This window comes from Protopterus annectens, chromosome 4.part1 (assembly GCF_019279795.1).
Source record: "Protopterus annectens isolate FY-2018-M chromosome 4.part1, PAN1.0, whole genome shotgun sequence".
Classification (NCBI taxonomy): domain Eukaryota; kingdom Metazoa; phylum Chordata; order Ceratodontiformes; family Protopteridae; genus Protopterus; species Protopterus annectens.
This window is the reverse complement of record NC_056734.1, coordinates 679496142-679521461: the sequence shown is the minus strand read 5'-3', so window position 1 is coordinate 679521461 and position 25320 is coordinate 679496142. Positions and strand designations below refer to the sequence as shown.

Genomic DNA, 25320 nt, shown 5'->3' with positions numbered 1-25320 from the left:
GCTTAGTTTAGCAGAAGCATATCAGCATCAAGTGGGAAAGGAGATCAAACAAGAAGTAGATACAATTCAGGCAGCAACTGAATGTGCCAAAAAAACAAAAGAAAGACTATAAGGTGAAGGATCAGATGAGAAGGCAAGAAATGTGGAAAATGCATAAATATAGTTGCAAGTATAGCAAACTCTTGGAACAACCTCATGTTGATAAGGATGAAATGCAAGAATGGTTAAGGAGAGGTGAATTTAAACCAAAAGATGAAAGGGTAATATTGGCTGCTCAAGATAGTGGACTATGTACACATTTACAAAGTCCATTGAACATGTAGGAGAAAAAAACAAATGTAGGTTTTGTAAAACAGAACTGGAAATAGTTGCACATCTTGGTGCTGGTTGTGATATACTAATGGCAGACTATACTGAAAGGCTTAATAATGTCTCAAGACTGTTGCACTGGGGATTGTGCAAAGATTATAATATTGAAGTAGTTGAAAAACACTGGAAACATGAGCCACAAAGCATCACAGAAAATGATGAAGTTTATATGACATGGAATCATCCATTACCAAAAGTTCAAAAAACAGATGCAAAAAAAAAAAAAAACAGATATAGTAGTCCATGAAAAGAAGACAAAAGTAGCATTGATTGTTGAAATTGCTACACCCAGTGACTACAGTGTCTTACGTACAGAGAGACACAAAGTCATAAAGTAGCAATGTGGAAGAAAGATACCGGGTCTTATAAAAAATAATTTACAATCGTACTTAGATATATTATCCATACATGTTACTCCGTATGAATTGCAGAAGTAGTCATTACTGGGGACATTGTGGGTGCTGCAATGAGCACTTCTGTTAACAACAGAGACTAAAACAATACTAACTTCCTGAACTTTAATTATACATTGACTTAGGAATGGGGTCCATTCCCGTCATGCTATCTTCTCTTACTCCAAGAATTTAATTCTGTGAGAAGGGATGAGAGAAGAGTTTTGTAAGCTAGTCTGAAAACCCAGACTGAGTAAGAGATTCTGAACAGTTGGTCAAGACTCTTGATAGCTGCTTAAAGAGTATGCAAAGATGGGACAGTTTGTAAAGGTGTGAATATCTTGAAGTCTGAAATATGTAATTGCTGGAGCCAGACACTTTGTGAATACCACTGGTACAATGGAAAGATCAAAGGATAAGACAGCCAACTGATAATGTAAGCCAGACAAAGACCATCTTAGAAATAAGAACAGCTTGGCAATGGGAGTGTAATGATAAGCATCCTACAAATCTAGCTTTATCATGAAAGCTAAGGAAGGGACCAGAGGTAAAAGGGAATGAAAGGAAAGCATTGTGAACTCTGGAACCTTGACAAAAAGATTTAGAAGGAAAAGGTCCAGTACAAGCCTTAAGGATTCTTCTTTCTTTGGTAATAGTAAAGTCTTCGTATAAAGGCCTTTGCCCATCTGCTTCGGGGTAGCACTGGTTCTATTAACTCCCTGAGCAAGCATCTGATGCAGAATAGTAGGAAACATGGCTCCTTGGTTCACAAAGCAAGGAGAAATCCCCTGGAAGAGGGGAAAGGACTCCCACTGCCAAGTGTACACCTGTTGAATTACATTGAAAACCCATTTGTCTGTCACAGCCTGGTACCACAAGAGAAGATTAAGTCTCATGGATATGGTGAGGTTACCAGGGTTGGAAGTAGATGGTGGAATCCTCAGCAAGTAAATAGTTATGCTGACTGTGAGGAACATCCCTGATTTTCTTTAAAAACAACCACAATGCTGCTTTAAAGTAACAATCACCTGTTTAGAGAGCACAGCCCAATGCATAGTGTGCAATTGTTGTTCTGGTGGTTGGTCCAAATGCTCAAGTCACTACACATCCAAAAAATGTATTACCTTATTCTACATTAGATGCAGCTCAGTTCCAGAACTTACATACTCTTTGAGTACCATGTCATATCATAATTCATATCATATCATAATTCATATTTAATCCCATGAAACATCTTAGTATTTTATCCTCTATTGCTTACTGAAAGTGCTTCTTTGGCTCTTATCCAGTGATCCCATTTGTTTTTATGTGGTTTACTGGGATTACTTTTTAGAAATTTTCTTTTGACCCCTTCCGGCGCACTCATGCTGTTAATAATATCCTGTACTAATGCCTCCTGGGGTGTTTTCCATCTCATTGTTAATCCTTTCTTAGCCGGTATTATTTGTTTACTAACCCTTCCTCTTTCAATACAATTTAGGAAAAAATTCACACTAGTCAACTGAAAGTCTCCTCCCACCACAATCTGCAATAATTTATTCAAATCATTCTTGTATTTACATCCACAGAAAATATGTTCCCAGTTTCCTTATTCATTTTGCCCCAAATCTCCAACTGTTTTGTCCTATTTCTAGAAACATCTTATGTATTCTTGCAGGGGTATAAAAATATCTTTGTAGATACTTCCATCCAAAAAATCTAAATTTCCTTCACTTAGTTGCCATTCTAATTATACCACAGATTCTCTCAATTTTACTGTTAGATTGCTAAGTTTTCTTGCCAGACTTTTTTTGGGTCCATCTTGGAGTGCACTGGTCTGCAAGTAATGCCTTAAATATTTTACTGATTATCTCCTTCATACTAGCAGTCTCCATTCTAGGTTATTTCAATACTTTTATCAAATCTGCTTTTTCTTCCCTGAGAGTCTCTAATATCTCCTTTTCATATTTCCCAGATGTTATTATCATGATCTTATAACTTAAGAGGTTCCGCTCTTGCAATTCAAACTTTTCCCATACTTGCTTCAATTGCATCATTTTTCCCCATCTCTCAGCTTCTCCCAGAAAAAGAATTTTCTATTACACTCTGCTAATCTTTTAGCTTCTTCTAAATTAAGCGATATCAACCCTATAGGAAGTATCTCAAATCTCCACTCTTTATATTGTTTCAACTTCAAAGTTTCTCTAAGCTTTTGTCCCATTCCTATTAGGTATACATTTTTTTGTCCTTCACCTATCAGTGTTTTCCACATTAAAGCCAACCTCTTTTCAGGATTCACTTAATCCCTAAGCACTATTAGAGATTTCACTTCATCACTAAGCACTATCAGAGATAGTTGTGATTTCCCAACAAATTTACCTATTTTATTTGGGAAGTTTGATGGTATTCCTGTACACTGGGGACTGTCATACCACCTTCTTCCACTGGTAGAGTCCTTCTCTGCCACCATACCCTTAGATACTGCCCATTCCAGATGTATTTCATAACTGCCTTCCTCATCTTCCCCTAAAAACATTGCCTGGATCTTATATCCGTGCTTATGACATATAAACTATCTGTGGAACTATAAACATTTTTAACATATTGAATTCTTTGATCCAAATCATTCAGGATTAAAAAACACTTTTTAAGTATTTCCTGTATTTTCCTCCAAAGTTGATCCCATGATCCCTTTGTGGTTTCCTGTGCGTTTCTTGCTAACCAGATTTCAAATGATCTGACTTGATAATATCCACATAAATATGGGTAGGTCTGTGTCAGATTCCAGGATGGTACATGATTTGTCCCAATTGCCTTAGTTTTTTCATAATATATCCCACATCCCGAAATCCCTTTGAACTCTTTCATTATATTAAAAGCCCTTTCAATATCTACAGTATATCCAGGTCAGTTAACCATAACATAATACTGTCTGTGAATAAAGCTATATTTTCTTGGTCTCTTTACCAGAGCCATCTTTTTATGTCTGACGTTCAGTTCTTCTGTACTAAAGGCTCTAAATTACGCTCAAAGAGCAAGGGTAACAGAGGAAATCCTTGGCAAGTACCCCACTCTGTGGAAATCACTTCTGCCACGCTGGTATTTATCTTGATAGCTGCTATACAGCTGTGATACTATCCATGTAGCAATGCAATAAAATCATTCCTAAATCCCATTGTTCTCAAAATATACCATAAATATTCCCAATGGACCCTACTGATTGCCTTCTTTGCATCCAATGTTAAGAATAACATATTTTCCTTCTTCCTTTCTACTCCACCCTGCAAAATATGAGTTTTTAACATATTATCAGTTGTTTGCCTCCCTTTCACATTGTTCTCTTTGTATTAGTCTTGGGAGGATCTTAGCTTGTCTCTTTGCCAGAATACCAGGGTCACCAGAGTCCTTTCCTTCTTTCGGTACTAGTGAGATGATTACCTTATGCCATAACTTAGGGGCCTATTTAATTCTCATAATTTTATCAAACATGGCACACCGTTTCACTAATATTTGATGCTTTTACATTCTTTATAACTGTATTGAAAAGATACCCCCTCCAAGTTTTTGCTTAACTCTAAAGTCTTAATTTGTTCTTCTGTTTCTAACAACAGGATAGATTGCAGTAGCAGATTATTTTCTTTCTCTGTAAGCCTTGGGAGATCCATCTCCCTTAAAGAATGTCCTTGATTTTTTAGAGTTTTTTTCTTTGTTTTTGTCAGTGCATTTTATTTTGAATCTTTTACGTCATTTCCTAATATCTTCATAAATCAACTATTCTCTTTTTCTTAAAGTGATGTAATTAATTAGATTCAATATATAAAATGCACTGAATCTGTAGTAGTTAAGCTGTGGTGGTGGTGCTGCGGTAGCGTTGTCGCCTCACAGTAAGACGTTGTCCTGTTCGATTCTCAGCTAAATCGTCTTCTGTGCAGAGACATGCATGAATGGGCGTACCTTCATTGAAGGTTGTACGTTAGGGCTGGCAACTCACTATGTAAAAATCTACTGCCAATCATTAGCGGATCGGAGTTCCGCTGTGGCGACCCCTAACCGGGAAAAGCCGAAAGATACAACAACTGAATCTGTAGTAGTTGTTACTATTTATGAAGTCCTGCTGTTATTAGGATGAAAATGCTGTGTGTCATTAAATTAAAATTTTTTTTACTGTTATACATTGGTGGATGAGTGGTTCCTAGTACTTTTTTTTATCGGAGCATTTGGATGTACATGTGACCTTTGGATTTTATTAAGTTAATAATTAACTTTTTCTCAAAAGATGAAAATAAATACTTTGACATACAAGTGTAACAGTTTAAAGTCCTGAAAGATAAAGTAGCAGAAAAATAAACTTTCTTCATCAACTTGTGAAAACCTTTCCCATCTTTGTCAGATGGAATGGGATTAGCAGCACTAATCTGTTTGGCTAAAGCATATTTAGACGGAGACATAACTGCTGGACCTGCTTTAGGGTTGGAAAATAAATACTTATGAATTTGAGGCACCCTTTGTAACCCATTAGACTTCCTGGAGGTAGCAGGTTGACTATTAGGTAGATTAGAAGCAGTGAGGAAAACATTCTCTTAGGCAGGTAACACATGAGGAACATCTTTAGATTTAGGCATATCCACATAACAAATCATAATACATTTTCTGTACAATAAGATCATTCTGCTCCCATTGAAAAACATCTTTTGTCTTAGATAAAGCCTTAGAAAAAGATAAATCTTCAAAGGGGAAATCAGAAGCCGTAATTTCCTCAATATCATTCTGTTCAGAGTGAGAAGAATCCTGAAGTGCAACAATCCTCCTGAAATGTCTGCTTTTCTGACTAAAAATACATGTCAGAAAGAGAGGGACCTCTTTTTCTTTTCTTGCATTAATTATTAAAGAAAAAGGAGTAATGGGCTCCTTAGCAAAATCAAGCAAAATCTCCCTGTTCATGGAAATAGAAAAAGCACAAGGCAATATTTTCTCAGTATATTCACCTTTCTTGCGACTCACTCTGAAAAATGACCGATCCACAGATGGTAAAGTCATGCCAGATTCAGGTTCCCTGTCTCGGCATTGTGAAGAAACTCCACCAGTCCCTTCACTTGAGACCAACAAAAGTAGTTCTTCCCTGCTCACCAAGGGAATCCCTACAGTCCCAGAGGAAGTGGCTATCCCCCAGCCCATGGTGGGTGACGGTACAACACTAATGGGACAGGAGGAAAGAGACGAATGGCCAGAGGAACTAAGAATAACCACAGCAGAGTCACTTACCAGCAGCTGAAGTGCTATAGGAGTTGGTCTGATACCCAAAGGCTCCCTAATAACTTTCTTCTTCTTGCAGACAGGGAAAGTAAAACTATGGAGATCAGTTGCTGCACAGGTTAGTTGAGAATGAGACCTTGAAGCCAGGTAGTGGAACTTGGAAGAGCTGCTAAAAAGTAAAGCAGAGAGCAAGTGGTACTGAGGGAAGTAAACCACAGACAGTCCTCTACAAGCTCAATGCCCTGCCCTAAATATACACACCTTCATACCTTTGGGAAAATTATCTTTTACACAAGGAGTTCACATAAGCATTTACACTCAAACTATCTTAGAAATACAGTAACAGTCCAAAAACATACAGTTTCCAAGGAAATACAACATTTTAGTCAGTTTTCCTCACAAACTATATTTTAGTTGAAGGATTTCCCCACGTGGGCACTTATCTATGCAGTCTTGAAGGATTGCTAGAGAATCAACAGTTCCATGGGGCCTGCTGAAGAAGTGGTATTTGGAGGCAAAAAATCTCAGAAGAAACTGACAGTCTGTCTTTCATGGAGCTCACCTCAAGCTTCTGACAGTTGTAACATGTGGAAGGTACAGCAACAGTGATCTAAATATTGACAGTCTGTCTTACTCCATCTGAATCTGGTAAAACAGGTCTTTCCTCATGAAATGTCAGGAGAGAGCTGGCATACTTGTGACTCCCTAGAAAAAACTGGTAGTATCCTGTGTGTGTGTGTGTGTGTGTGTGTGTGTGTGTGTGTGTGTGTGTGTGTGTGTGTGTGTGTGTGTGTGTGTGTCTGTTTGTGTGGATGTGCACCTGTATGCATGTAGTATATTTGATAATTAGAAGTTATGTACTTACCATAACGTTCCATCTGAGTAGGTGGATTCATTTGTCTGCAACCTGTGGGGTATGGATCCGATATCGGATCCGAACCGGCATGGTTTATCCAGCTATGGATCTGAGCTCCTAGCTCCTCCCCTCACCCATAATGCCCTGCTCTCCCTACATGACCTCAGATCGAGTTTGCCCTGCACCATCTACCCTAACTAAAGGGTAACACACCCTATGCAGGAAACTGACAAGGCCAGGGGGATAGGAGGGTGGGATGGTTGCAGACAAATGAATCCACCTACTCAGATGGAACGTTATGGTAAGTACATAACTTCTAAATCTGAAGTAGGAGAATTCATTTGTCAGCAACCTGTGGGACAGAGTCCCCAGCTACCTGAATCTTGGGTGGCCATCATGGAAGGATATTCCAGAGCACCGCAGAGCCAAAGGATGCTCTACCTCTAGAAGTGACGTCCAGCTAGTAATGAGTAATAAAGGTATGAGATGAAGAGGAACCCTAGACTTAAAGGCCACTGAAGTAGAGACAGACCGGGTCGAATGAGCAAGGACTCCCTCTGGTGCAGGCCTCCCAGAGGCTTGGTACACCAACAGAATACACTGAGAAATCCAGCGTGACAAAGAAACTTTGGAAATTGGTTTACCCAGATTGAATTTGGCAAAATAAATGAACAACTGGTCTGATTGCCTATGACCAGCTGTCCTATGAAGGTAAAAACGAAGCTGCCTTTGAACATCCAAGGAATGCAGCTTGTATTCGCCTTTGTTTTGATACTTAGGGAAGAAAACAGGGAGGATGATGGACTGATTAATGTTAGCTTCCGAAGCTACTTTAGGAAGAAAGGAGGGATTGATCCTGAGGCACACCCGGTCCAGATGAAAAATCAAATAAGGCGGTTTCATGGACAGGGCCTGAAGCTCAGAAACTCTCTTAGCCGAAGTAATGGCTACCAAAAAAGCAGTCTTAAAGGACAAGAATTTAAGATCGACTGTGGCTGCAGGTTTGAAGGGGGGAGCGGTCAAGGCCTGAAGTACCAAGGAAAGATCCCACGGGGGAACCATTTCTTTGACAGGGGGTCTGAGCAAAAAGATGCCTTTTAGGAAGGTTTTGCATAACTTAGCTGACATAAGAGACCCTGAATCGTGTCCAACATTGTAATGAGATATGGCCGCCAGCTGAACTTTGACCGTGGAACTACTGGCGCCATCATTAAAGAGAGTAGTAAGGAAATCTAGAACCAAAGGAAGGGGAACCATGAAAGGATCTAGGCCTTGCCGCTCTGCCCAAATGGAGAAACGCTTCCATTTACTGCAGTAAATTTTTCTGGTAGAGGGCTTGTGGGCCGCTACCAGAATGGCCTTAACTGGGGACGAGATACCGGGAGTCCTGATTAGGAGTGGAACTGGAGCAGCCAAGCAGTCAACTTCAGGTTGTCCGGGTTCAGAGTTGGTAGGTTCGATGGGTGTGATATCAGATCCGGAATGGGATCTAGAATCCAAGGTGGATTCACTGAATGAGACCTTAGGTAAGGGAACCAGATCTGTCGAGGCCAGAACGGGGCAATGAGGATCATTCTGCACCCCAACCGAGAGGCTTTCTGAAGTAATTGTAGCATCAGAGGTAGAGGGGGGTATGCGTAAAGAAGACCAGGAGGCCAAGCATGCACCAGAGCGTCTCTCGGAGAATCCCCTGGAGGGGGGATTAGAGCGAAAAAATTGTCGCACTAGGCGTTTAAGGGAGAAGCAAAGAGATCACAACAGGGAGTCCCCCACTGTGCGAAGATACGTTTCGCTACTTGAGAATTGAGAGACCACTCATACGGGGAGAGAATGGTGCGACTGAGCTTATCCGCTAGGATGTTGGTCCAACCCGGAATATGCGTTGTGATGAGAAAGCGGTTGGTGGAGATCGCCCATTCCCACACTCTCATGGCTTCTCGACATAAAGGGTAAGACCTGGTTCCCCCCTGTTTGTTGATGTACCAGACCACCGACATGTTGTCTGATTGAATCGCAATTGTTCCCAGGAGAAGGAGGGCTTGAAGTGCTTGCAACGCCAAGAGCACTGCCCTCATTTCCAGAACATTGATATGCAGGGAGGTCTCTGAATCGCTCCACGTGCCTTGGACCATCCGGCCCGCAAAATGCCCCCCCCCCACCCGAGGCGGGAAGCGTCCGTGGTCACCGTGGCGAGAGGGGGAGATGCACAAAAGGGGCGGCCCCTGTGGAGGTCCTGAGAATGGAGCCACCACAAGAGAGACCGCTTGCAAGCCTTGCTGATTGCAATGGGATGATACAGGGGGAGGGAGAGAAATGACCATTGCACCTGAAGTGTCCATTGAAGTAACGCATGTTCAAGCGGGCGAGCGGAAGAAGAGTATTCGCTGCCACCATAGACCCTAGCGCCCTCAGGATCAATTCTGCAGGTGTTGAGCTGGAGTGAAGGATGGCCCGCACCTGGAGTCGCAGATTCTGAACTCTGTCGGTTGTGAGAAAGGCTCTTACCTAACCTGGCTCCTATAAATTCTATTATTTGAGTAGGGACCAGGTTGGACTTTTCTATGTTTACCATGATGCCTAGCCAGGGAGCTAGACGAAGAAAGGAGTCTCTTGCCAAAGAGAGTAGATGCCTTGCTGGGACGGTGAGAAGCCAGTCGTCTAGGTAGGGAAAGACCTGCACCCCCTGAAGCCTCAGGTAGGCCGCAACCACTGCTAATACTTTGGTGAACACCCTGGGGGCTGTAGTGAGACCAAAGGGAAGGACCCTGAACTGGTAGTGACTGGCTCCCAGCCGGAAGCGAAGAAACCTCCTGGATCGTCTGTCCATCAGAATGTGGTAGTACACATCCTTGAGGTCTATAGAGCACATCCAGTGATTCTCCCCTAGAAGGGGGAGGATGGATTGCAAAGTGACCATCCGGAACTTCTCTTTGGGAACAGATAGGTTCAACAGGGACAGGTCCAGAATGGGTCTTAGGTCCCCCGTCTTTTTTGGCACTAAAAAGAACCTGGAGTAGAACCCTGATCCGATCTGGTCTGGGGGACGGGCTGGATGGCTCTTTTTCTCAGCAGATGGCCAATTTCTGCTGAAGCGCCTCCCTCTGATCGGGTGGAACATCGGGGAGGATTTTTAACTTTGGGACATGAAGAAAGGGGATCTTGTAACCTCTGGATATAATCCGGAGTACCCAGCGGTCAGATGTAATGGACTCCCATGCCGCTAGGTGCTCCGAGAAACGTCCCCTGACTGCCTCCAGAGTGGAGCAGTCGGGCAACCCCTCAGGGTTGCTGCGTGGGCCATTCAGAGAAAGGTTCCCTGGACCCAAAGTTCCTGGGAGCCCCTCTGCCCCTAGGGCGGCATCTTCCCTGTCCTCCTCTGCCACGGAAAGACTGGTTGTCCGGAGCGGGTTGGGAGTGCTGCGACTTCTGGAACCACATCTTCTTCTGGCCCTTTTGGTTCCTAGAGTAGGACCTCTGGGGCACAGAGAAGCGGACTCCGACGGCAGACAGTGTCTTCCCGTCCTTCTCGCTCTGAACCAAGGTGTCGCGAACCGTCTTGCCAAAAAGGGCAGAACCGTCAAAGGGGGCGTTCGCGAATGATGCCTTGAAGGGCTCCGTAAAATCGCAGTGGCGGAGCCAGGCCTGCCGTCTTGTGACTAGGCTCGCTCCCGCAGCTATAGCGGCTCCCTCGGTAGCGTGGGAAAGTAAACGCATAGAGGTGTTAGTCACAGAACAAAGAGTGGCCATACGGGTGGAGTGCATAAGTTTGTCCTCCTCCGATATTGACTCTGGGGGGGATGCAGCGTATTCCTTGATAAGATCGCGCTGCATCCTAATGACGTGTGCCAAATAGTTGAGCCCCCTCACTGAGAAGGTCGCTGAACTAAAGATTCGCTTCCCCAAATGGTCCATCATCCGAGACTCCTTGCTCGGGGGATGGACTGAGGGACTCTCCTGGGTGAGTTCCCTCTTAGTGGCTGCTGCTGACAACATGGCATCTACCGGGGGTCCCTTGCTCCAGTGGGCACGGTCAGCAGGGGGCTAAGGATCCTGTCGGGTCTCTTAGGGATTGGTTCCATGGTGTCCGGGTCCCTCCATGCCCTGGTGGTAATAAGGTCCACCAGGGGGTCGGCAGGAGGGGACACCCAAGAGGTAGATGGGCCCGCTTCAAATGCCTCCAAGAACACTGACTCGTCCGAGAAAGACTTTGGGGCAGACCACCCACCTCTAATCCGTAACATTTCCATGATGTCTCCGAAGGAGACATCCTCAGGGGGTGATCTTGGGGAGCCTTCCCCTTCCTCCAAATCAGTGTCTTCGGTTAAAGACTCAGGGGAGTCTATGTGCCTACTCTTACATGAATGCTTGCGAGGTGCTTCCTCAGGGGGGGCTGTCCGAGGAGCCCTCACCAGCAATATCCAGAACCACAGGAACTGCTTGGGGCAGTGGAGTGGGCTGTCCCAGTGGCCGGGTGATGGAAGCCTGGCCCAGAGCAGATGGAGTGCGGGACGGAGCCCAAGCAAGGGCCGGGGGTCCGGATGCCCTCAACAGAGCCCTCTCCACTACATCAAAAGCCGAGGGGGAGCCAGCCTCGACAATAGGATCTGAAAGTCGGCTCCTCCTCGGATCCGATGAGCGGATTGGAGCCGGCACCGAGCCCCTCGGATCCGAGGGACCAGTGTGCTCGGACAAGGACGGCGCTGAAGGCACACTGAGTCCCTCGGATCCGAAGCCCGGGCCAAGGCTCCGAGAGATCGGATCCAACAGACTCGAGGGCAGGGTCAGATCCGAAGTACCCAGTACTTTCGGCGCCGACCCACCCCCGGCTCCGAGGCTGCCCGGCTCCGAGCGCTCCGAACCTGGGTAGCGGATCGGAGAAGGAGCAATGGGCTTAAAAAATGGGGTTGAGCTCCCCCCCAGAGGGGGGGGGGGAGGCAGGAGCAATCCCATCTGCATCTGGGCCTGGATTAACCTTCGCATTATTCGGTCCAGATCAGCATCGGAGAGGCTGTAAGTAGACCTCGACGAGGCTACCGAGGTAGGCCTTGAGTGCAGCCTCGATAGCCTCGAAGGAGGTCGGGTCTCCTCATCCTCAGGCTCCGGTGAAAAGCACAGGGACCAGAGCTGAGGCGGGGGAGAGGCAGCAGCCAGAGAGGCCGGAGAAGAAGCCTGCTTAGCCGGTGGGGCCGAAACGGAGGTCTCGGCCTGCCGCTTGTGGTGCTTTTCTCTCCGGTCCTTTTTCCTGGCTTCCCTCTCCTCCGATCCTTTGGCGGGAGTTTGAGTCCCGGGTGGAGGAGGGGGAGCAGGCAAGGCAGGGACTGCTGAAGCAGTGACCACCAAGGGGGCGGGGGACGAAGCCGAGTCTGGGGGCAAGAGTCCTGCCAAGACCAGCTTCGACCTCCGCTCCTTCAATGCCCTGGGGTTGAACCCTGCACAGATTGAACACCCTAAAGTGAGGTGTTCAACCCCAAGGCATCGAACACACTGAGTGTGGCCATCAGCAGGGGAAAGCTTATGGCCACACTTGGAGCACTTTGAAAAAAATTGCCTTTGGGGCCTCAGACATAACTATTTTTTTTTTTTTTTTTTTTTAAATAGTAATAATAAAAGAAACTAAAACACTCACACAAAGGCCCCAAAAAAAGACACACACACACACACACACACACACACACACACACACACACACACACACACACACACACAGCAACGTACCAGCGAGGGGAGGGTAAAAACTATGTTAAATTAACCCAAAAAATATATAGACAGAAGGGAAATCTATAACTTTCACACAACTAAATAAAATTTAAAGTTTTAAAACCCTTAAATAAGAATATATAGAACTTAGTTTATGGAGCTCTGACGACCCAGCCTTCACCATGCGCGGCAAACTAGATCTGAGGTCATGTAGGGAGAGCAGGGCATTATGGGTGAGGGGAGGAGCTAGGAGCTCGGATCCATAGCTGGATAAACCATGCCGGTTCGGATCCGATATCGGATCCATACCCCACAGGTTGCTGACAAATGAATTCTCCTACTTCAGATCTAAATGTTTACATCATTTTAGATCACATTTTCCATCTATATCTACATTTGATACTATATTCAAGTATCGAGTTCTGTCAAATGCCACTTAGTGATGCCAAGTTCACCAGGTGTCATGAGGTTCTGTGGAGGAAAATATGGAAATGAATGCTGATTAAGATGAAAAATGAATCAAACAAAATCGATGATGACTTAGATCTGCTACGAAAAAGTCAACTGACACTGAAACTCTTGCTAGAGCTCAGGTATTGATAGGTTAAACCTGATGACTATGAACTCTGTACTTTAAGAACTACTTAAAAGGGGTTCATGTGATGAAAATCCACCAATAAAGACTATTTCACTCTGTTTATAGATACACAATGATTCAACCCTGGTGGTCTATCAGCTGCTAATTCCAGTTGCCAAAACAGTTCTTTTTTATGTAAATTAGTTTGGCAGTTACCTCACCCATCCTGATACTGAACCTTCTAACACAAAAAGAGAAACCTATTAAAATGTGGACAAACAAGACTATACTTTGCTAGGACATCGATGCTATAATTTTACTTATAGCATACATGTGTTGGTATATTCTATCCCTAAGCTTTTTCTCAGTCTTACCCACATAATAAGATGAACATGAAGTACATATCATAAGATACGCCATATCAGTACTATCACAATTAAAAAAAAAACTTTAGAATAAACAGTTCTGTCACTTGCTACAACATATTTCCTAACTCATCTACACTGCTTCTAGGTGCCACATTTTGCCATAACAACCCGTAGGCTGGAAATTCTATGTGGTTTAATCCTCTCTAAACAGGCCTTAATATTCACGCCACCCTTGTAATAAAATGTGAATAAACACCAACCTTATGGGAAAGAACATCTAAAAAAACTTGCCAGTGCTTAGATATAATATTCCTAATTTGTTTATTGTCAGTGGAAAAGGGCAAACACATAGCCATGAAATAAACACCACTATTGTTTTATACGTTATTGTTATCATTAATACTTAGAGGCTTCTGTAAAATAGAAGCAAAACTATCATCAAGAATAAGTTCTCAGTCTATAAATAGTCTATAAATAACTGTTTTAAAAAATTAAATCATTGTCAAAAAGCATGACCTTGGAAACTAATCGAGACAACTGGATTAACTATCCTTTAAAAATATGTTTTGTTCATCTCAAAGGGGTGCTTGCTGTGAACATGCAAATAATAACTACTAAAAGTTGCCTTTCTAAAAACCTTAGATTCAAAATAACTCTTTTCACAATTCTTATAAATCGTTACATCAAGAAAATCAATATTGGAAACGGAAGAAGGGTATGTGAACCTTAAAAAAATTATATTTTTCTCCAAAAAGTCAAATAACATCTCCAGCTCACGTAATGAGCTAGTACATAATAAAAATATCATTTAAAAATTGTCTATAATTTGATATGCTGAAAATAATAACTGAAAAACCAGGTACTTCGTCAATAAACTAAAACAAGATTAGCAAAAATGGTTGCTGAAGCCGAACACTATTTATAAAAATAATTTTCAAACATAGAAATAATATTTGACAGGACCATCTCCATGAAAACACTAACCATTTCAATATCAATGCCACCAAGAAATTTATAATCAAGAAGAATGTTACCAATCCATTCCAATCTCAATCCCTGGGGAATAACTGTAAATGAGTTCCTTATATCAGCTGTGACCAATATTGTAAAATATCAAGCAGGTACCAAGAATCTCTTAGCATTTGAGGAAACAAATCCATAATGTCTTTGAATTTTCTATCAATAAAAAACTGGTAGTGGTTCAATATTACTCCCACCAGCAGAAATTATTGATCTTAAGGGAGGATCCAAGAGATGCTTGTAAACTATGTCTATACCAAAAATGTATGGCAAAATAGGACGTTTGACCTGTTAAAAATTAAATACAGCAGTAGAAATACTTTCTTCCATTAATAGTGCATTTATAACCATGTAAAAATTATAATAATTTACTTAAAAAACATTTTGGCATCTGGAATTAGCTGCTGATAGACCACCAGGGTTAAATGATTGTGTGTCTATAAAAATATATATTGAAAGAGAAAAAGAACAGAGTGAAATAATCTTTAGTGGTGGTTTTTGAACACATGGCTTGGTGTGTATTCTATAAATGTTTCACTTCCTGTGTTTTGTCATTCTGATAAGATATTCTCATTTAGATGAAGGGCTCAGTACATTTTCTGGTGAATTAGTCCTGTATGGTCAAACTGTTATTTTTATTATTTTTCCATGTTTCAGTTTGGTTGACTGTATTTCATTTTTATTTTACTGGCCTTTTTAGTGACCTTATCAGCACGGTGTAAGTGGATTTTTTGGCATGTCCACAGTTAGTGAGGTTTGGCTTTAGTGGCCCAAATCGATCCATAAAGACTTAAAAAGTAAAATTTCTTAGAAATTCATAAGCCACATAGCTGAAAAACTGTTAAGTCCTTAAGGCCCCGTCCTTCCATTCATTACCCTTTTGTTTCATGATTTTTTTAGTTGCTAAGGATAACCATGGGGCAGGGATAGCTTTGACACTTTTTATTCAGTTTACTCCTCTGGAAAGAGGACTTCTCCCTCTAGAGAATGTATCCTTACCAGCTTTGGTAGAGACTCTCATAATGTAAGAGTTATGGTATGGCCTGCATGTTTGGCTGTTAGTATCAGGACGGAGCACAGAATAATCTTTATCCTATACAGAGTAGAATGCCTTTGTCTATTTCCGTTTTCAGTTGCCAGCACAGGTGTGAAATTGTATAATCACAACATAAGACAATGATGTCACTGGCATCATGTGACTAGCCTGAATGCCAGCCCCACTAGCTCATCATCACACAAAATCTATCAGTCCAACCTGTCCTTGGAGGAAGGAAGTTATTTAGAACATAAGACCTCTTTATCCTTTTTTCTTTTCCACCTCTTTTTCTTTTCCATCTAGTAGGCTAGGATGGTTACTGAACCTGTGTCTTCAAAATCCCAGAGATCTAAACAAACTTCCAAACTGTAGGCTGTTCTGCGAGTTTAAATACATGCTGTTTGTGTCTATGCTTCGGAAACCAATTCCACTTTTAAACACACATGACTAGACAAGGCAATGCCACATGTCATCAAGAAGTCATAATCTACAAAATAAACTTGTTCTTTTTTTTACTGATAATGTTCCCTTAAATTTTCTTACTATCAGTTTCAGTCCAGCCTTAAGCTGAAGGTTATAGATATATGGCAACTTTAGTTTAGCTCTGGGCTATCATAAACAGTTTATATAACTTGACTATAATACAGACTTGGATGCATGCACTGTATTTTGATAACATGCAGGATGCAAGAAAGTCTACCATCCATTTCTTATAGGAGCACTATTGATAGCAACCGAATAAAATGCATATTCTTTATCTTACCTTGATGTTCAATGCTGTATGAACATATCTGTAACTTTCTAAGTAGCCATTACTAGTTTTTAAGGTTTTTGACACAAAATGCACTGATGAGGGTGGACACAGTGAGTGATTTGTTTTCTATTGGGCTTCTTGTTCATCTCTTTTATGCCAGAACATTTTTTGCATTTATTTAGAATGGCAAAACTCAGAATTTCTGCTTAGTTTGAGAATTATAGTTTTTAAAACTTTCTTCTACTGTCAGTATATGCTTTGTGTTCTTTGTCATGTTTTAAACACATTGCAATAAGCAGTTGCCTCCTTAGCTGCAAAAAGTGTAAAAACAAAGGAGGAATTATTTAGCTCTTCTAGCCAATCCGAGTCTGCCATTTTTATCATGTTTCTTTAGTATGGGACTACAAAGCAAAATGTGTGAATTCTCAAAGGTTCAGTAGGTGTATGGCCCAACAGAAGGAAAAAGTAGCAGAAGTAGACAGTTTAAATTTTCTGAGTTCCTAGAGATTAACTAGTTTTTGACACTAGGGATAAGAAAGAACATGTCATGGGTAGGGTGAAGTAAGAGCAATGGAAACAAATTCCTAAAGAAAGTATTACAGGATTTCATTTAAACCCAACATGGTATGTACTGAGGAGGCTAAACATCATAGAAGTATTATAAAATGGATGAAACAGTTACTTCATGCTTTTTATACAGGGCAGTTGTCACTCATCTTGGTTTATAATTGAAGACGAACAGGTGGGGTAGTTTGTTTATAAGCTTTATTACATAGAAACATCAGGATGGATAACAGCAGTACAAAATATAAAAGAACTGATTAAGTGACAGACTACACAGACATGCATGCTTACATCTCAACAGCTTACTATAAAATGGCAGTCAGGCTCACATGTGCCCAGTATTTATACACTTGTACAAGCCCATGGAAAGCTTTTTCAAGGTATACATACATACTGATCTACAGCAGCGTACAGATTTTTTTTTAGAGAATATACACTTTGGGAAAAGGAAATGTTTTGTTTAAGGTATCGTTATCCTTTAAGTGCATCAGGATTATAAAATGGTGAATGGATTAAATGTTCAAGCAAGGCCTAGCCAAAGCATGCAGGTATATGTAAGGATAACGCATGAAGGCGGAAGGATGTGATACTTTGAAAAATTTAATAATGTTATGATGGAGCTCTAAGGACAAAGAAGTGAACAGAAATAAATAACCAAGAACTGCAACGATTTTCCTGACAGACTTATCCTGTGACATTTACCAAACACTAGGAAGGCATTTATTTACTTAAAATCATAAACACACTATAATAGGAGTTAAATGTTTGCCAATGCTATAGTGCTACTATTGTCATTCTATTATTAGATGGACAGATTTAGCAGACCTTGAACTTCTTCAACATTGACATGCTTTCTTTTATTCAATGATTTTTCTTTTTTTATTTATGAGAGCAGTTGTGGTATAATAAATCGGTGAATGTTTTACTGACCTCTGAATTCCAAGTGGATGTTTTAATTGAACTATACGTATCATTCTGCAGGCATAGGGGCATGTACTGAGCTATTGGAATCACACATAATTAGCTTATTTTCAAGGATAAGGTAGAATTATTACATTCCATTTTTAAACTGCTGGAATGACAATCTATTTTATTTAGATTAAACATGTACATAACTGAAGAATTATTCCACTCTTCTTGGCAACCTGTTATACAGTACTGCAGAAAACAAACAGGCACTTACTTGTAATATCATAGACAACTACTGCTACAGTAGAATCACGAATGTAACTAGGAATCAGGCTTCTGAACCTTTCCTGCCCCGCTGTGTCCCATAACTGCAATCGCACCTGTGTTGGTGAAAGAGAAGGGTAGGCAGGAAGGGAAGGGAAAGGAGAGACAAAGAAAATGCAGAATGAGATGAATATCAATCAACAAGTAAAACAGATTGTTCTCATTAGTTTAGTAAGAAAAATCTAGTTGGCAAAGCTTTTCAAAAATGTTTAAGTATTGGTTTTCAGCATATAGCACTGTGGTCGCACTCTAGTTATTAGGGAATATCTGATCTGCAGCTCAGTAAGAAACACTTAAAGCACAAAACTGCTATTTTAAACTGTATTGTAACCATGGACCTGTGAAGCAGGCTGTATTGGAGTTTCATGACACAAGTGTGTTACCCATCCTGATTCAATGTTACAGTCAGGTTATAGCCATCCTGTTTACAGCAACCTAGATTACAGAACACACCACTGATGTCTTGTAGTATGCCTGATCAGCACCGGAAACTGGTAATGGCAACCATCAATCAGAAATGGCATTGTAATAACGGAACAACATGTAGTAAGGTCAATTATGCCAAGGAATACAGCAGCAGCAAGCAAGAAATACAGCAGCAGCAAGGAAGGTAACAGTCACAGATTGGTATCCATCAACAAGCCCAGTAATAGAAGTACGCAGGCCAATGGGTTGTAAAGAATGAAGGTGACTGACTGTAGTCATCCAGTGACTAAGAGAAAAAGGACACATACATCTCTGATTTGCTTGTAGTATTTCAGGATTGCACACCAGGTTAAACTGACCATCTCTGCTGCTGCACCCAGCAAATTGCTTGCTTTACAGCATTTACAAAAATGGCATATCTATGCAAAAGACAACTTGCTGGTAGCTAGTGGCATTTAACTGCTACTATTTCAGTTCTTTCTTGTAAAAAAAAATATAGCGTAATCAAAGTTACTGTATCCTGGAGTTTTAACATGTGTATCAATTTTCAGACTTGTTTACTTGCTCAACCCATCCCCTGCTAGCACACCTTCCCTATTGTTTGGCTTTAATGGGCAACTAGGACATGCCACATTCTGGAATGTAGCCAGACATTTTTTGATATGTCCACCAAAGACTATTGATACTTCCTCCAGCCAAATAGCCTTATTTCTGTGGTATATATTTATTTATTTGTGTTTTTTCAGTTGTTCATTTGATAATTAGATAAACAGTCTGGTCTAAACTCTCCTTTCTATCATGGCCTAGGCCAGAGGCATAAATGTATCAGAGCCTATAAAACATGACAAGAGATACAATAATTCATAGAGAGCAAGACACTAAAGCAATGACAGAATAAATGTCAAGAAAATGACAAATACATAAAAAAGCAGTAGATGTACAAGAAGTCTGTGCAATACAAACATTGTGTAGAAAACATGGGAAAATGTACCTGTTGAGTACAGTGCTCAGAAACAGTGATAGCAACATACAGGAATGTATGGGTCTATATTACTTCGCCAAAATGTATCTTCAGTGGAAATCACTTCTGTGATTCGCTAAATTTTCTGAGGGCAAAGAAACAACTGCCCCATAGCACAACAGAGCCCACAAGTAACTAAATCGACCCCACCCAAGTGGGGGGCTTTACCCCCACACACCCCTAACTATATATATATATATATATATATATATATATATATATATATATATATATATATATATATATACATATACCAACTCTGGGATCACACTACAGTGGGCAAAAGGGCAAAGCTATGTTCATAGGTTCATAGGTAGGTAGTAGGCTATTGGCCCAAGGGCCTATGTAAGTCTAGCCAACAAGGTTCCCTGGCTTCCGCCACCCAAGAAGGTTATTTTTCTGTGCCCCTGTCGAGCAAAGCCACAGAAGTGATCCCTGGGGTGAATTTCCTATTTCCCATCCACTCATCAAGATTTTTCTTGAAGAGTGCTAATGAGGAGCTCTGCTTGATATTGATAGGTAGCTTGTTCCAGAGTATGGGAAGTCTCTGGGACAGGAATCTATCCCTACATCATGTTCTGTTTATTGTGGTGACAAGGTTTAGGTCCCTGGAGTGTGCAGCTCGGGGGTATTGGGATTTCTTTAGGTGTAGCATGCCCAACAGCTCTGGGTTTGACATAGCTTTGTATATTAGGCAGAGATCACCTTGGAGTAGGCGATATGCTATGGAGTAAAGCTGGAACATTTTGAGATGGTCAGTGTAGGGCATCTGTTTTGAGTCCCATAATCCTCTTTGTGAGGTATTTTTGTGGTCTTTCCAGCTGTTGCAGATGTCTTGTGATGTACATTCCAAAAGAGGCATTGTACTTGATAATGGGTCTAATGAGAGCTGAGCAGAGGGGAACAATGACCTCTTTTTTCCTGGATGAGAACCCTTTCATGATGATGTGTGCCACGTAGAAGGATTTCCTGACTAGTGTGGTGATGTGATTGTCAAAGGAGAGACCACTGTCCACCTGTGTCCCAAGGTCTCTTATCACGCCTTTGGCATTAAGTGGACTGCCACTTATTTGGTAGTTCATGGCTACCGAGTTTTTACCAAAGGGGATGACAATTCACTTTTTGGCATTGAGCTTAAGGCCGCGGCTCTGACACCAGGCATCAGTCTCAGTGAGGCTCTTCTGTAGGATGTCCACATTGTTTGGGGACTCAACTATGGCACCTAATTTACAGTCATCTGCGAACTTCATCAGCCAGAGGCCCTTTGTGTTAGCCTGTACTTCAGAGAAGAAGATCCCAAACAGGAGAGGACCCAAGACTGAAACTTGTGGTACTCCACTTTTCACAGGTTTGAAGTCAGATTTGTAGCCTGCAACTTTTACAGTGTTGGTTCTGTCAGTGAGCCAGTTGGCAACCCATCTTGTGACATATGGATTTATACCCAATTTAGTGAGTTTATCTATGATTCCAGAATGGGGGATGGTGTCGAAAGCATTGGCAAGGTCAAGATAAGCTGTGTGAACTGTTTTACACTCGTCTACAGCTTTGGTGACTGTTTCAAAGAAGTTGATCTGATTCAAGAGGCATGATCTGCCCTGCACAAACCCTAACTGGGTGGGGTCTAGAGTTTGGAGGTTACCAATGTGTTTGTTTATGAGTTCCATGATGATATGTTCCATGGCCTTACAAACCAGGCTCGTCAAGCTAATAAGGCGATAGTTCCTGGGGTCCATGGTGGCTCCTCCTTTGTGGAGTGGTATAACTGTTGCTGTGCACCATTCAGTGGATACAAAGCCTGACATGAGGCTGTGACTGAAAATGGTGCTTAGGTGGGGGGCCAGTTCGTTCTGAAGTTCGTGTAGAATGCAGCCTGGGATGTTGTCCGGTCCCATGGATGCTGTGTTCTTGGCTTTGGAGAGTGTGTTTTTTTACCTGTGCAGCCGTGATTACAGGAATTTTGCATTTTTCCAGTATAGGGATGGGCCCTTTAGGGGATGAGAGAGGGGTAAAGTTAGCACTGAACCTATCTGCCAGCTGTTGGCAATATCAGTTGGCTCTGTATATTTAGCTCCATTGTGCTGTAACTCAGAGCAGATCTGAGTGTTGGCATTGAGATTCTTGACATAGCTATAGAATGCTTTGTGGTTGTCTTTAGAATCAGTGGTGATTTGGTTTTCATAACTAGCTTTGGAGGATTTTATGAGGGATCTCTGCTTCTTACTGAGGCTGACCACGGAGTTCCTCCAATCATGGGATTTTACTCTTTTTTGCAACAGTTTCTTTCTTCTGTTGTAGAGTTTGTTTTGTGGCAGGGGACCACCAGATTGGCTTCCTTTTTTTGGAGGATAGCATCTTGGTTCTGTTAGGGATTGCACAATCCATGTACTCATGTAAGTGCTTATAAAGTGCAATTGTATAGGATTCAGCAGTTGTACCTGTACTGTCCGTCAGCATGGGTGTTGTGAAGTTTGCCACTTCTGTCTTAAAAAGCATGAAGTTGGCTTTGGAGAAATTTTTTATGGTGGTTTACCTAATGGGGGTGGGGTGGGGTTGGGGGTGGGATGTGGATGTCTAGGGTGATTTGCTTGTGGTCAGATCTGACCAACGAGAAACAGACCTCTGGTGTGGAACACCGGTTGCCCATCTTGATAATGACCAGGTCTAGGATATTGCTGCCCCTGGTGGGGGTGTGGATAAGTTGATCCAAGGTGTTGGAATTTATGAATTCCAGAAAACGTTGAGCACACGAGTTGGTACATGAGTAGTTTTACCAGTAATGGTGGGGTAGTTGAAATTGCCCATTATTAGGGTGTTAGGTTGTACCCTAATTTTCCAGTGCATCAAGAAATGAGAAGTGGGAATCCTGGGCATGGTGGGGGATCTGTAGCAAGCTACAATTTGGATTGTGGTCTTGCCCAGAGTTAGTTGCACTTGGATAATCTCAGATGCATTATGCTGAGCAACTAGCTTGGAGGTGTGGATATCCTTAATGAATATGGACACGCCTCTGCCTTTAGTGCTTCGGTCCAGGTTAGGTGGCTGAAAGGTGTGTTATGAATTATAGCCTGGTAATGCAGGGGTGCTCTCTCGAGCCTTGAACCAGGTCTCTGTCACTGCACAGATGTCGATGTTCTCCATTTTAAGGAGTGCCTCGAGTGAGCGCATTTTGAGGATTAGACTTCTAGCATTAAGTAGCATTACCCTCAGATTTTGCTTGCTTGTACCTGTTACGGTGGTGAATTAGTAATTTGAATCTTGCCTGTAAAAGGCACTACAGGGGTGGCAAGAGCCTTAGCCAGTATCTGGAATCCAAAAGGCGACAGGTGCAGGCCATCTCTGGCAAAGCATTGTGGTTTGTCGATCATGTCATCCCAGGCAGACAGATACTGGATCCCCTTAGAATGACACCAGAAGCTTAGCCAATTGTTGAAGTCAATCATTTTGTCCTTGTACTGTGGTATCATTCTGGATGATGGCAGGATGCTACTCAGGGATAGGGTCATACTTGCCTGGGCTGCAAGATTGGACAGCTCCTCCATGTCTCTTTTCATGAAGTCTAGGGAGGTACGTCTCAGGTCATTCACACCAACATGGACAATGACAGAGTCATATTTGTACTTGTTGTGGAGTGACCTGAGTGCATGCATTATGTGGTGGATCCTGGCACCTGACAGGCAGCTGACAGTAACTTTCTCCTTGTTTAGCCTGGTGAGTGGAACATGAGTGTGCCTGACTATAAAGTCGCCTATGACTAGAGTGTTGGGTACATTGTTGGCCTTATGGGCTGTGGTTGAATGGCACACTGAGTTTGTGGACTATGTGTCAGTTTGGTTGAGTTGTGGGATGGAGGTTACTTGGTTTCTGCTTTTTGAGGTCCCTGTTGCTTGGGTAGATTTTTTTTGAGAGGCTCCGCAAATGTAGGTGTGTGTTTTGTATTTCTATGTGTGTGTTTTGGTGGTGTAGGTTTTGAGGGACTATGTGATGAGTGTGGTGTGATGCAAGTGTTTTAATTCTCCTCTTGACTGTCTAGTCCAGTCTTGGGTGAAGACAGCTTTGCTTCCAGTTTGGCTGTATAAGTGCAGCTCTCACAGGTTGTAGTGTTGGGTGGTAGGAGGAGAGGGTTGTCTGTGTACATAAGGCAATTGCTGCATTGCCCCTAGATGCCCAGATTCATCAGGTAGACAGGAGACAACACCAGGAGTTGACCCTTAGACATGCCTGGATAGGTGCTTATTTATTAAGTACTAAAAACTGTTTTCCTCTAGACAAGTGAGGAAAGTTGAGTGCTGTAGTAATTTGTAGCTTATTTAGTGCTTACAATGAGTTCTGAACAAGTGCTGAGCTCAAAGAAACAGATTTGAGTGCTGAAACTAGAAAACTGGCTAATTCTAAGAAATAAAATTAAGGTAGAAGGCTTCCCTCCAACACAGAAAGGCTTGGGGGCTCAGAAGCTTACAAACAGTCCTGGATACAGCAAATCTGTATCTGTACTAGATGACTTACAGGAAAGGCAGGAAACCAACTTAGAATTTTTTTTTTCTGGAGGACATCTTTTGATGGACCTTTATGTACATTTCTACCATCTTGTCATAATCAGTTCCAAGGATCACAGAAAGGTTTCATTGACATCTGTAACATATAACAGATGAAGGCCAAGAAGAAAAAGAGTGTTTCTCACTTTGACATCAGGCAAATTAAGAAGCATTATGTGCTCAAATAAGCTTTTCTACAAGAATGCCATGATGCAACGGTAACTGGTAGCTTTGAAACTTCAGAAGAGTGATGAGCAGAGGGGATCTCCTCTGTGCTTGATGTTTAGAAACGAGGATCTGGAGATGAAGCTCTTGCATTTTTCAGCTCTATCTTTATGATTCCTCTTCGATGTTGTATAACGTGTGTCTCCTGTTATGCTCCTTCTCTCACCCCCACACCTCTCACTCTCTGTCTTTCTCTCTATCTTTCAGTTTGTTAGTCATGGGTTTAATCCCCAAGTCTGAAGCAATCAACCTTGGGAGGAACATGAAGGCCATAGCCCCATCAGAATTTGACCTAGAGCTTTCCGTATATTTAGGTCACAAAATCTTATTTTTCCTTTCTATAATGGTCATCACAGGAGTAAATCCTGATTAAAATGCTGCTATCCCAAACAAAAAACACAGTGCACCTGTCCTGTGTTGCAATTCTGTACCCATGTTTATATTGATTACTATCCATTATAATAACCAGCAAGTGACAAGCTTCTTCTGCAGGAGCTAAGAACAGTAACCAGAAACAGAAAAATTAAGGTAAAAAAAAAAAAAAAGGTAATCCAAAAAATTGGCCGACACCCACAATATTTATTAAAGGTAACTCAGAACCGACAAAACTTTGCACCATTTGCAGAAATCCAGCCAAATTTTTATTTAGAACATTTAGTTCTTTCATTAGCAGATATAATTGCCTTCTTCAAAATGCACAGATCACACTCTGCACATTAAATTCCAAAACCCATTAAATCATCTAACAAATTCACTAAAAAAATAAAAATGTTACTTAACATCAATTAACCTATAAAGACACTGCTTTTAATTTACTGTACAAACTAACAAAATCATTAATGCCTGGAGGTCTTGCAGCATTAAGCTTGAACTGCTACTCTGCTTCTTACCTCCAATGAGTTATTAATATTTCCCCTTTCAGTGACAATTTGAGACAATCGATCATAATGAATGAGAATTTTCTAAAATCAGAAGCTGTTATAGAATGAGTATATAACAATTTTTCTATGCCCATTTA

The 25320-nt window shown here is 41.8% G+C and overlaps 1 protein-coding gene across 2 annotated transcripts in view; it reads right to left on the bottom strand.

Moving 5' to 3' along the window:
* Positions 1 to 25320, bottom strand: part of RAB6B (RAB6B, member RAS oncogene family) — a 1686561-nt gene that overhangs the window by 794856 nt on the left and 866385 nt on the right. For both annotated transcript variants that reach the window (XM_044070456.1, XM_044070457.1), the window contains exon 4: positions 18049 to 18154. In XM_044070456.1, the coding sequence (XP_043926391.1) occupies positions 18049 to 18154 (106 nt within the window). The remainder of the gene's footprint in view (positions 1 to 18048; positions 18155 to 25320) is intronic.